Consider the following 12277-nt stretch of genomic DNA (forward strand, 5'->3'; position numbering starts at 1 on the left):
ACCACGGACAAACTACCTTATCAAAATAATTCGGTGTATTAAGGGACACATTTCGTGTGATTCTTCACTACTATTTCCAAGCCAACAGAGCGCTCCTCTGCGACTCCAGTGAAGCCATAATACTTAATAATTTTCTTTTTAGGACTTCAGACAACTCTCTGCCTTTTCCCATCCTGCTGTTCTTCATCTTCCTTAATGGCTTTTTGTAGCTCTCATGCTTCAAAAAAAACTTTATAAAAAAAACCTGTTTGGCAAGCAGTCCACCACCCGCAGCATCCATCATTCTGATCAATATTGTCTTATTTTCAACTTTTCCTCACTTGCCTGTTGGAGTGTAAGCTGCAACCACAACAGCCCTGGTGTCTTTGGTCAGTCATTTTCCCCCACGCTGTCGCTACGACGCACCCGATGCCCCTTCCCCATCAATATATCGGGTTCCCTGGTATCCATCAAACCAGAAGAGGGGGCATTAATAATGCTTTTCCCTACAGCCTAAGCAGACTGACTTAAATCACGCTGGCTTTGCGCTCTGGCAAAACAAGAGATCAGACTGGGAAAAGTAACACAATTTTTAATCTTTTTCTCTTAAATCTGCAGCTTGTAAATCAATATTTGAGGAAAAGGCTACAAACCAGCACATAAGCTATGAGCAGGGTAACAAACTACCACTTGTCAACCGCTGGATGTTACCACACATGTTCTTCGTTTGTCAGAATTAATATATTAAACATCTTTTAATCATCGGGTAACTCACAGCTAGGTGTCCGGGGAGTGCTTATTTCGCCAGGCTTGGTAGCTCAGCCTTCAAGTGACCACCACCCAGTCACACACCAGCTTGCCAAGTCTGAACTACGGTTATGTATTTCGGGGGGTTTATTTTTGGGTCAGTGGCGGTTTTTGTGTTGTGGTTTGGAGTGGTGGTTTATTTTTCCCCGGACAATTCCAAGGTAATCGACTCCCAAAGGAAACTGGCAGAAGGTTGCTGCCCACGCTGAAGTCTGAGGTACGCTCTGGTCATCGTTACTCAAAAATCAGCTGCCTGATTTTTAAGAACGGAAATTGAAAAATCAGTTTCTAAACCACAGTTATAGAGAACTTGTGACTTTTTTTGACATGTGTGGGAATTTCTGCTAAAATTCTATATGAATTTGCTCAGAAAATGCTGTATTAAAACCAGAGTCCAACATTATGATCGTTTTTGCTAAAAATAAACAAACCCACACATTCTAAATAAAAACGCAGCACAGTTTAGTAACCACACGGCAAAGCTTTCATCACCTTCCTGCTGAAGTGAGACACAGAGGTAGCTTGGATGAGCTTGCGCTTCTTGTACCTGCAAACTGGGTGGATTCTAGCAGCGATGCAGGTACCGTCCGGCACCGCAACAAGGCGGTGAAGTGGGTTTTGTTTGCCAAATCTCTCTCCAACATTCACGCCGATCAGAGAACTGCTGCCGGAGGAGCCGGTACGCAAACTGCAACCAAATGAAAAGCGACTCACTCGGAGCACAAGTTGTGATTCTGTATTTGTTATTGTGGCCGTGACACCCAAAGGCTCCTTAGTATTTACATCAGCAGTAAGTGCTAACTAGTTTTGTTCTCATCACATTTTTAGTCTTTGCTACATTCTCTCTCAAGGGGTAGGTACATTTCTGAATATTTCGTTCTCAACACACAAATGGACACTGAAGGGTCTTGACAGCTATATTTTCATCAGTTAAGGACAGAAAGTCTTAAAGCCAATGCAGCTGTGGCAGCCACTAATAACATGCGTTCTTTCCCCAACAGAGGACTTCAGCCAGCAGCTCAGTTTATCACCTGATAACAACAAAGTCCTTTACTTCCCATGAAAAAGATAGCCATGAAACCTAAAAACACCGGCAAACACTCTTTCCATTTCTCTCTGTTCACCATGGAGTTATGGCTAAATCTAAGGTTATATTTCAATCAGCAGATACAAGTTCATGGCCTTGCAGGATATTCTTCTTCTGGAACCGTCTGTAAACAGTGCCTTTGAAAAAGATCTTTTTTTGTAGTTGGTCACGCATTCGTATTATTTAAAAACTTAATTTATCTGTTACTTTCGCTGATCCCAATCAAGCGTGATGATTTTTTTCTTGGCTTGCATAGCAAACATTCCAGTAAAATCAGAAGTTTAAAATCCGTATTTTTGTCCCGTGAACCAGAAAGGTTCTCGCTGGGTATTCCAGCTCCACGCTGAACTGTAGGACCGCCCGGCAGAAATCAGCGTCGCCAGAGGCTGAGCTGAGGTGCTGGTTGGTGACAAGTCTTTAGACCAAGAGAAAACCCAAGCCTCCCTGCCCCTGCCATTCTTCACGAAATGCAGAGCTGCTGATTTACGTCCAGGTTAGATCATTCTATACTGTTGTCCGTTTGTTTTCAGTTTATTTATAAGCCAAATCCTATTCAGCTATAAACATACATACACAAGGAAACACATCTGTAGGAAAAGATGTGCTTAAAGAGACCCAAATTTCCCCAGTCATCTCCTAACGGCACAAACGGGGAAGATAACAAAGTTTCATGGACAACTAAGACGCAAAATGCCAGTGAGAAAGCATTCCACAGCAATATCTACTGCTGCCGTTCCCTAAGCAAATCCAAACTAGTTCTGTGTACCAGGGGACGACGGACCTCGGAAGCCCACGGCAGAGCTGCACGAGGCTGTTCTTTCCCAATGGCTTCGTGCCTCCTGTTGCCCTACACGGAAAACAGGTTTGCAGCAGAATTGCTGTATGTCTTTTGGCCTGAACAACTCCAAACCACAGTGCCTTCCACAGTAGATAGCTCGGGTAGCGGGACGAGGAGGAAAGGGTTGCTGTGATGAGATGTCACTGCCCAAACCCAAAAACTTACTGCCTGCCTGATGCAAACAGGCCAGCTCGCCTAAAAAGTAAGCGTTTAAGATGTTTAACAGCCAAGAGGATTTGTCTTGGCCTCTGAAACCAGGCCACCACTCCACAGCCCGTTGCCTCTGCCACGCCAGGTAAGCAGAACAACAAGGAAAGGAGACTGGTGGCCACAGCCACAGTTGCTGGGTTCGTCTCCATCGAGAACCCGTACTCACCCGTGTTTGCATCTGCCCTACTGTTATCTGTCCCACAAAGAAAACTAACTTCTAATGCTGATTTTTTGTTGTATAGCATTCCACACCTGAATAGCACGGAAAAAGTTACAAACATGGGTAATTTTATTTGCAATTTCTCAATACATCTACTTATTCTCACAGAACAGCCTTAGATTCCCCCTGTGAAGTTTTAGTTAGGAGCATACCCAGTGATCCTACAAAAGCTAGGGATAAGCAGATTAGGGAAATCTAAGATATATTTTCAGGTTATCACTGACACACAGGGGTGTAAGTGACTCGGGGGCATTCTGAAAGCTTAACTCTAGAGAGCACTTTTAAACTTGCATTCAAGGTGTCCCAGAACTTGCAGGCTTCAAGTGCATTCGAATAGAGTCTCAGAGCCTCCAAGGAGCTCCAGGAATAAGGAAGTTTGAGAAATTTCTGTTACCTTGTGTGCTCACTGTATCAAAGTTAATACAGAGGAATTCGAGGGCTCTTACTCTCCTCTGACTGTTGAATAAAGCCCTCTGTTAAAGAAAGTTAAGAAATATATGGCACAGCTTGTAAAAATCCATGCTTTCGAATCTACACAAGATACAGCCTTCCTTCCAAGAGAGGCAGAAGCTTCAAAAGCCATCACTAGACTAACAGAAACAAGACAAGCAAGCTACTCCAGGCAGTGTTTCCAACACAAGCAGAGGATGACTTAACTAAAAAAATCTGAAGAGCCAAGATATTTAAATTTTGGAATCATATTACATGTATCTACTCATTTAGGAGCGATCACGGACCGATCGGACTACACTGCGCAGGAACTATCCACCGGAACTTGTTTTTATGAGTTCCAAAATGGAAATCCTGGTTCTGAGCATATGCTCAAAAAACCCTTTGGTCTCCTCCCCGAGAAGGTCCAAATGAATTCCTAGCATCTGACACAAATTCCAGTTTGGGTACTTACAGTTTCATGCTTATTTTGGGATGTGAGCTGGATACAACCAAAGTTCTCCACGATTTTTCCAGAGTCTGCCTATTAGGGAACTGCCTCCCAACGCACCCACCCAGCCAACCCTACAGAAGAGTAAACGGCACTGAAAAAGGTCTTAAAAGCATTTAGGCACCAGAAGAAAACAACAGAGCCATTTCCTTAATATCTTAAGCACCGTGCTTGAGACATGAACGAGAACACCCGTAACGCTGTGTTTGCAAAACCAGGCTACGGTGATGCACAGCAAGTATGAATTAACACGACCAAACCTGAACAGCAGAGCAAGGCTTGGGCGTTACGCAGCAGATGACGACAGGTCCAAGCGCTACAGTAAACCAGAAGGGAAACACCTACGCTGTTCAGTGCCTCTTCCTCCCCATCAGCCTAAGCTGAGTCAAAAAGCAATCGCTACAACTCAGGGGTGCATCCGCACCGCTAACATTTGCCACGGATCCCACCCCTGTTCCTGGCAATCATCCTACTGCTCTCCAGCTCCTGGTTTCACACCGTGGTGGCGATGGTTTCAAACAGAGCCTCACCAGCTCAATTCAGAGATTCACATTCTTTCTAATAAAACGATTAACAACAGCCTGCCCTAGAGCAGCCGTGCGTTCCTGAGGGGGAACATGGAGGTGCCCCTCCCGGGGGGCAAGGTCAAGCTCCCTCTACTTTTTCCTCTTCAGACCTTTCTGGAATTGGCTGTTAACCAGCGCCAGGCACCGGAGGCCTGGCCAGAGCTCGCGTTATATAAAGAATAGCAACTACCTGGCATCCCAACTCTTTACCTTTTGGTTTTTCACATGCAGAAAACATGCACTACCAATTCAGTTTGTTTTATCAAAATTGATAACTTACGTATAATAAAATATATGATGCCTTACTTGCAGTTAAGAAGATTAATTGCAAGGGGAACAAGCGTAAAGTTTCATGGAATACAGCAGCAGAAAGTAGCGTTTCAGCTGGGTTTAAGATCACTATAAACTTCTTGCCCCTTCAAGTAAGAAACAGAGACCCAATACATCACACTGCAACTAACTGTGGATTAAAATAGCCATTTAAACAGATTTAGACTTTCGTAATTTGGTCTGATACTTCCAGAATCCTCTGGATTTCTACAATATAAGTCAAGAGAAAATGAGGTTTATTATCTGCAGAATTAGCCCAGAATAAAAGCGCAACTACTAAAGTATCTACCTTCAGAAGATTAGCAATGCCACTGCTTGAAGCTCAGGACTAATCTGCTAAGAATTTGTTAACCTATCAATCACCGTAGCAGAAATACAGAATTAAGTGTCTGCTTTGACTAATCTATACTTTCTGTTCCCTCATTCTACTGCAGTCCAATCAATCCTAGGCTGAAACTACCGCTCTCAAAACGCAAGCTAGTTTTACTGAATGAATACAGCAAGAGCAACCTTTACTGAAGCCATCTGTGAAAGAAAACAAACTCTTCCCTAACAAAAACACAAAGATGTTTTAGTTCATTAGGCAACACATCAGCCTGAAGCCTCTGCATGTTGTGATTAGTCCAGTTTCAACTCCCCAAGACTAAAGCTCAAGCAATTGATTGTAAGAGCATCAAGTACCTCAGAAGGCGGCGCTGATGGTTTGCAAGAATGATGATGCTGGATCAGACCGAAGGCCCATCTTGCTCAGAATCCTGTGGAGCCACTGGGCTAAAAACAGGGAAGGAGAAAGGGGTGCAGAGAAGGCCCGGTGGTCATCGGGCGTTCTTGGAAGTGGTTCCACCCAGCATCAGCAGCCTGCCAACGAGATGGCGCTGAGGAAGAAGGGCACAACCACCAGGACACAGAGGCTTCACGTTGCCAGGCACGTCCCGTCACAAGCAGGGAGGTCCAGGCCATCGAGTGCCAAGGTGCCTCCGAATGCCGGGAGGGTGAAAGCAGCTCCCCACTGTGCTAATACGGCATGGGCAAACCCAGGCTTTGCTTTGCACAGGACTGACTCCGCCTGTGCTTGACCTGTTTGTTCTTCGCCCACCACGATGACAAAGGCAAGACGCAGCCCAGGAGGATCTGCCTACGCCAACAGAAGAACAGCAGGTAGGTAGCTCTTCAAGGAACAAAATGCAGTGGCCCTGACCGGGATGGCTAGGAAAGGACTAAGAATCAGGCAAGTACGTACGATACACACCCCAGTGCTCTAAAGAGCCTCTCCCGGCACCTTCAGCTCAAGCCACGCTTAGGTAGTCCCAGTGTATTTAGCAGCCTTCAATGACTCTTTCTATCAAGCAGCAAAATGCAGACTGTATCCTGCTTTTTCAGTAGCTTCACAGAAAACAGAAGATGACGACCTTACAGAAAACATAAGGAAAACCCATATGAAATAAAAGTGGCAAGCGCACCAAATTTTACTCAATTTAACTAGCAGCTTGCCATGAATTTGATGGCATATTTGTTTGAAATTATGCCAGTCGCAACCCAATTGGTACCATTCCTAGGTTTAGACAGCTTGACTGAAAGCGGAGCCACAGCCAGTCAAGGAGTACTCAACAGCACGCGCCTGCTGAATCAGTGGGTTTCAACTTTCTCGCTTTCAAAATTTTTCTATTGAAATGCGAACCTGTCTCCTTGGGCATTTATGGCTCCTTAAAACAAAACTTGCTCATAGGTCTTTTGCAGATCCCTTAAAAGTCTACAGGCATCCAGGACCAGAGACCAAAAGTCTTTTCTCTAGATGCAAACAAAGTTGACAGAGTTGAAGGAAACTCCCCTTCTTTGTAAAGGATGAAGGCTTGAAAGGCAACTGAGTTGCAACGGCTTGCTTAGGAGAAAGAGCGGAGAAAGCAGCATGCATCTGCTGAGGGAAAGGAACATTTTCTCCCTGCGACTTCAGCGCAAGCTTCACAGTCTTCTTGTCTGCACTGGGTTTACATCCCTCCCTCCCTAACACTGCTTTATCCGATTCATACAGGGAAGAGGTGAGGGGTTTGGCTTTTTTTTGAAGCCGCACTAATTCTTCCCTCTCCCCACTCCCAAGAATAAGGCGGCAACAGACAGAGAAATCTTTAGAGAAGTGAAATAGAAGGGAAGGAAATAAGATGAAAAACTTCTCAAAGAGAACAGCCTAAAACCCAAGGCGATACCATAAAGCTACACATGAAAACGGATCAGTTGGAAGAACAGCACGGTAAATCATTGGGACAATCAGTGCATTTCATGGGTCTATTTTTGCGGGAGCTTCTCTTAGCAGATATATCCAGTACTCCGTGGGATGAAAAGCTTACTCAGCAATTCTACAGACTAAAGTTTGCCTCTTGCTACTGAGCTTCTTGAAGCCCACTGACTGCTTGCACAGGACACGTCCCCAAATATTAACTAAACTGAATGCTAGTTAAACACTGAGCAACTGAAGGAAAGTTCCCAGTTTATTGAAAAATTCCTGCTCCCTCCCCGCCCCGGAGTTTTACAAACAATTGATCAGTAGTATCTTTTTTCTTACAGATTCAAGGCTCCATAAAAATATGAAGAGTTAAAAGGCCAAACTCTAGGTATCTCTTCATCACCAATGAGACAGGCAAGATTTACTTCTCCATATATTGAAAATTAATAAGCAGAAAAATATATTCTACATTCTGTGCAAGGAAAGAGACTCCAAAAGCTCAGGAACCCACTCGTTAAAAATAAAAATCAGGCCACCAGGATGCTGTACAGCATCCAGCCTTAACCTAGACAGGCAAGGTGCTTTGGTCATCCATTTGTAAACAGGAGGTAACAGCTTCCAACAGGCTGCCTACAAGACAGGCAACATCATCCACATTTGGCAGTTTTGGGGTTTTGGCTGTTGTTCTTTTACACGATAGGTCACAACTGGTAATTTTATATTACTTCTTACAAGAAATTCCCCTCTAGCATCCTCCCAACAGACATGCATACCAATTTCAAATTTTTACAACTGAACTATACATACAGAAGTCTTTTAGCTAAAGATCCCTTTCTTAGCCACTATCACCAATGCCTTAAACATGAAATTACTTTGATCAACCTATAAGAGGAGGAGAACTAACCAGTTAAGCACTCCGTTGATTTGGCGGGGTGACACGGCGCCAGCTCTGAGGGGTGCTGGAGACCCACTGACAGGGGTGCAGGAAGGACTTTGGCACGTAGGGCTTCCCAAAGACTCTGTAAGAGGAGAGCTCTGCAAGAGAAAAATGAAATCTCAAACTCAGTAAAGCTTAATGTGATAATGAATCTGAAGAAGGATGAGGGCGGAGAGGCAAAAAGCCCAGAAAACCAAAAAAGCAGAGTAAACTAAGGAGCACTCTGCAGTTATAAGTAACAGTGAACTTAAATCGGCCCCCTGTAAACAATCACATGCAATTTAATCAATTGCATTTCAAGTAACAACCTCCAAAGCAATCTAAGCTCATATTTTAAATGCACTCTTAACCATCACAAAACAAGCATCACAGTAGAGCTTTTAGTTCTGTTTTATAAGCTGGAGACCATTTTCAGAGCAAGGCGGCCTCATTTTTGAGTTATTCTGCCTTTTCCACTAGACAAACAGCTTATACTCTACTGAAATCTGTACTAAATGCTGTACTGATTTCATAGAAACTTTCTGAAGTTTTAATGGAATACTAGTATTATTTAAGAATATTTGATAGTTCACACACACTCATTGGACATAATTCTGAAGGGTCAAAACCAAAATACTTTTGATTTCCACACCATTAAACCCCAATACCTGCAGTTCACTGCATTCTTACATCTACATTAGTGTTAGTTAAAGGCCCACAAAGATAAAAGAGCAACAGAAGTACAGTTTCCCTCACACTGCGCTATCAATGCCACAGCTTCCTCCCTTGAAGGGAGCATCTTTTTGTCAATAATTAATACAGGGATTTACTGAGTCACAGACCGTACCTGGACCACAGCGTTCAATGGGTAGAGCTTCCACTAACTTGTTTAGTCCCTTTTTGAACAATTTAATTTTGCCATAGAATGTTTCAAATCTGAATGTAATTATTGACTATACTTCCTTGTAGTAGATATTTCTATCATACAATAAAAAAACAATGAATTTCTATCATACAATTAAAAAAAAAAAAAACAATGAATCATCCCTTAGTCATCCTGAATCTATCAAGCACAGCCTCTCACCTCTGCTCCCACAGGAGTTCAGTCACTCATTCTCAATGTTCAGATTCTGCTGCTCGCCCTTACACATATCGGAGTATCTTCCCTCAGAATTTGCAACTGAAAAAGTTAAAGCTGGCTTTCAAGAAAAGGAGGAGTCAATGTTTTATTCCTGTGTCCCCCGAAACAGGAGTATTTTCCCTGCTCTACAGCTGCTGCTGGTGACAGTTGACCCTTCAGAGCTTCACAGAAGTTAAGGCTAAAAGGACCTGCTAAGTCACTTAGATACGTCAATCCTTTAAAAGGGTCTTTAAAACCATCATACACAGACAACATGGGTCAGAGGTGCCGTCAACACCAAGACTCCAGCAACAGCTTAAGATCAGAAATTAAAATTTTCCTAAACACTGGTTTTCAGGGGTTTTTTTTTTATGACTGCAAACTCAATCACTTTCCACAAACCTTGCACAGTAAATTAAGATTCACAGTAGATTTCTGTGGTGGGTTTCTTTGTTTCACGGTTTTGTTTTGCTTTGGTTTTGTTTAATTTTGGAGGACTCTAAGGATACACAAAAGTACAAGAGCTTTTTCAAAAGCATAAGGTGAAGCCAGTTCAGTTTTCACGTGTCAAATACAAAGTACTAGTAAACTGGTATCAGCTGATGCATTAATACATGAGAAAAAATAGCAAAAATGGAGTTAAAGGAACATTAAAATAGTATATTAAGACCAAATTATTTGATATGATTTATAACTGCTCTTGAATTAAGATTTGGCTGAAGGAAAGTTTCTTTCTTCGCTTCTATCGCCACAAAATTCTGTGTTTCTTGATTACTGACCTGCTTCTGCGTATTATACAGGAAACGGGAGGGAACAGCATCTCCTACAGGGCACCTCGGGACAGAAGAGGGAGGCGAGCGCCACGTGTTCTGTGCGGAGGTCACCAGTGACACAGAACCCAGTTGGCCCTGCTTTGTCATTAGGTCTCCAGGCTGCCAGTCACCACCAAGGACCACTGGGCCCTGGGGATAAAAAGTGACACCAAATTCCACTCATAGAAGCCGCAGCACAACAAGTATTTCTTAAGTGTACTCTAAAAGAGAAAAACAACTTAGGAGTTACATTTCTATGGCAACCTCATCAATTCAACATGTAAGTGTTCTCTCTAACCTAGGGGAAGCAGTTTAAGGGAGGAAACGTTACTAGGCCAACATCAATGCTGTCTGTTTTTCCTAGAAGAGCTGTCCACAACCATGGCTTAGAATTAACCTGCCTGTTTCAGGGTCCTCCAGCTCTGCTCACAGCTACAGGGAGGTGTAACTGAGATCAGCAAAAAGGAAATCAAGGCACGACGGGTCCCACAGGACCATCGGTCATGGACCAGCAGATGTTGGTGACTGACAGACTAGGCTATTCAGAGAACGTAGACTATTAAGAATAACATGGCAGTAATTAACGAGTACTGCTCAAAAGATGATGATTGCCGTGATTAAGGCTACCATCCTCCCTTCACACTGTTTCCTTTCCATTTTTATAACGGGCGAGGAACGCTGGCCACTCCGCAGTTCAGCGCCTACGGCTCCGGTCCCACATACCCTTTTCATCCTTCCCAGCCTTGTGGCACACCGGGCGTTCCACACACCAACCGATGTCTCTTGACAATCTTCTCTGTACTCAACAGCAGCTTAATAGTTTCTCACACCAGCAAGAAGTCTCTTTAGTAAAAGAGATTGGTAGAAAGTAACTGGAAATTTAGCATTCCTTACAGGGAAATTTAATGTTATTCACTGTGCAGTCTGCACTTTATAGCACCTGTGTATAATTACACGCATACTTGTGAATGGAAGAAAATATTATGCAGGACAATTAACTTATTTCATGTATTTGTGTTCACGTCTATGTAAACATCATTTGCCTGAGAACAGTAACTGCTTTGCAGTGAATTAAAGATAATCAGAAGCTAATTTGGTTAAAGAAATACTGAACTACAGCTAAGACAAACTCCAGTTACTTAGAAAAGATTCAAAGCATCTGAAAAGTTAGTGTTCTCCATCTTCTTGTGCTGCATTAGAGACTAATGTCGTGGAAGTCTCGGGCCCTTAGGAAGCATTATTTTCCGTAGCATTAGAGTAGAATCAAAGAGCAATTTGGATCAGAAAGTAAACGTGGAGGTCATCCAGTCTAAGCAGGTCTGCCTGACCCTCCCATTGGCAATCCTCGACAAGAGTGCCAATAAACGAAGGCTTTCCTCACCCGAGGTCTCGCAGGAGCGCCTACAAAGGTGTACGAGGAGTAAAGCCACATGGGCGCCGCTCTTTGCCAGAGACACATTCTACCCCAGTGGAATAGTAAGTTTAAAATTTATCTAAAAAGTCATCCAACATATTCGATTTATAAAAGCTGATGCAACAGGAAAGTGCATTTATCCAGAGAAAATGCGCACACATATGCAATGAGGACAATAATTACAACAGTTTTCCTTCCAAAGGGCAGGAGGAAGGAAAACACTCAAGCCAAGTAAAAACCCTCACATGCTGCTTTTTTCCCCCCAAAGTCTAGGGAAATAAGCTTTGCGGTTTACACTGAGAGCCAAACAGATTCGAATCGGAACATGAGAGTTATTTCAAAAGTCCAGAAGCACCCTGAAAGGATTAACTCAAGTGTTTCCAGAGACTTTTGCAGTAGACTGAGAGGCTCTTAAAAGGGGAAACCCCAAAATGCATTTCAAGTTTTGAAAATGGAAAGCTTTGTTTAATTTTTTTTCCAGGAAATCTAGTCACACAGAAGCAAATATCATTCTAGTCAACAAATGAGTATTAAACCTATCCCTTTTCTACCATAGTGCTTCGCAGATATTGAAGCGAAACATTAAAAGGTCATGGCCTAGAAGAAAAGCATAAAAATTGTGTACATGGTGTTCTGAGATTTAAAGATCCGTGTGTTTTAAGTGATGATACTTTCCAGCGGGCATCAAGGCTTGGAACACAAACGGTACCTGCGAGCACCTCTGATGGTACCCTGGCACTACGCCAGCGTAGAAACCAACACTTGCAAGGACCACCTTGGTGGCTTACGCCACCGTTCCATCCATGAGCCGCTCCGCCCC

The 12277-nt window shown here is 43.3% G+C and overlaps 1 protein-coding gene across 1 annotated transcript in view; it reads right to left on the minus strand.

The window, feature by feature from the left end:
* LOC148057712 (KAT8 regulatory NSL complex subunit 1-like) overlaps positions 1–12277 on the minus strand; it is a 39431-nt gene that overhangs the window by 13459 nt on the left and 13695 nt on the right. Inside the window, exons 3-5 of the mRNA XM_087752518.1 lie at positions 10011–10193; positions 8100–8230; positions 1279–1474 (exon numbers count right to left, since the gene is read on the minus strand). Coding sequence (XP_087608644.1) covers positions 1279–1474; positions 8100–8230; positions 10011–10193 — 510 coding nt within the window. The remainder of the gene's footprint in view (positions 1–1278; positions 1475–8099; positions 8231–10010; positions 10194–12277) is intronic.

This window comes from Nipponia nippon, unplaced genomic scaffold (assembly GCF_047370975.1).
Source record: "Nipponia nippon isolate SJK-2023a ecotype South Korea unplaced genomic scaffold, ASM4737097v1 scaffold_1, whole genome shotgun sequence".
NCBI lineage: Eukaryota > Metazoa > Chordata > Aves > Pelecaniformes > Threskiornithidae > Nipponia > Nipponia nippon.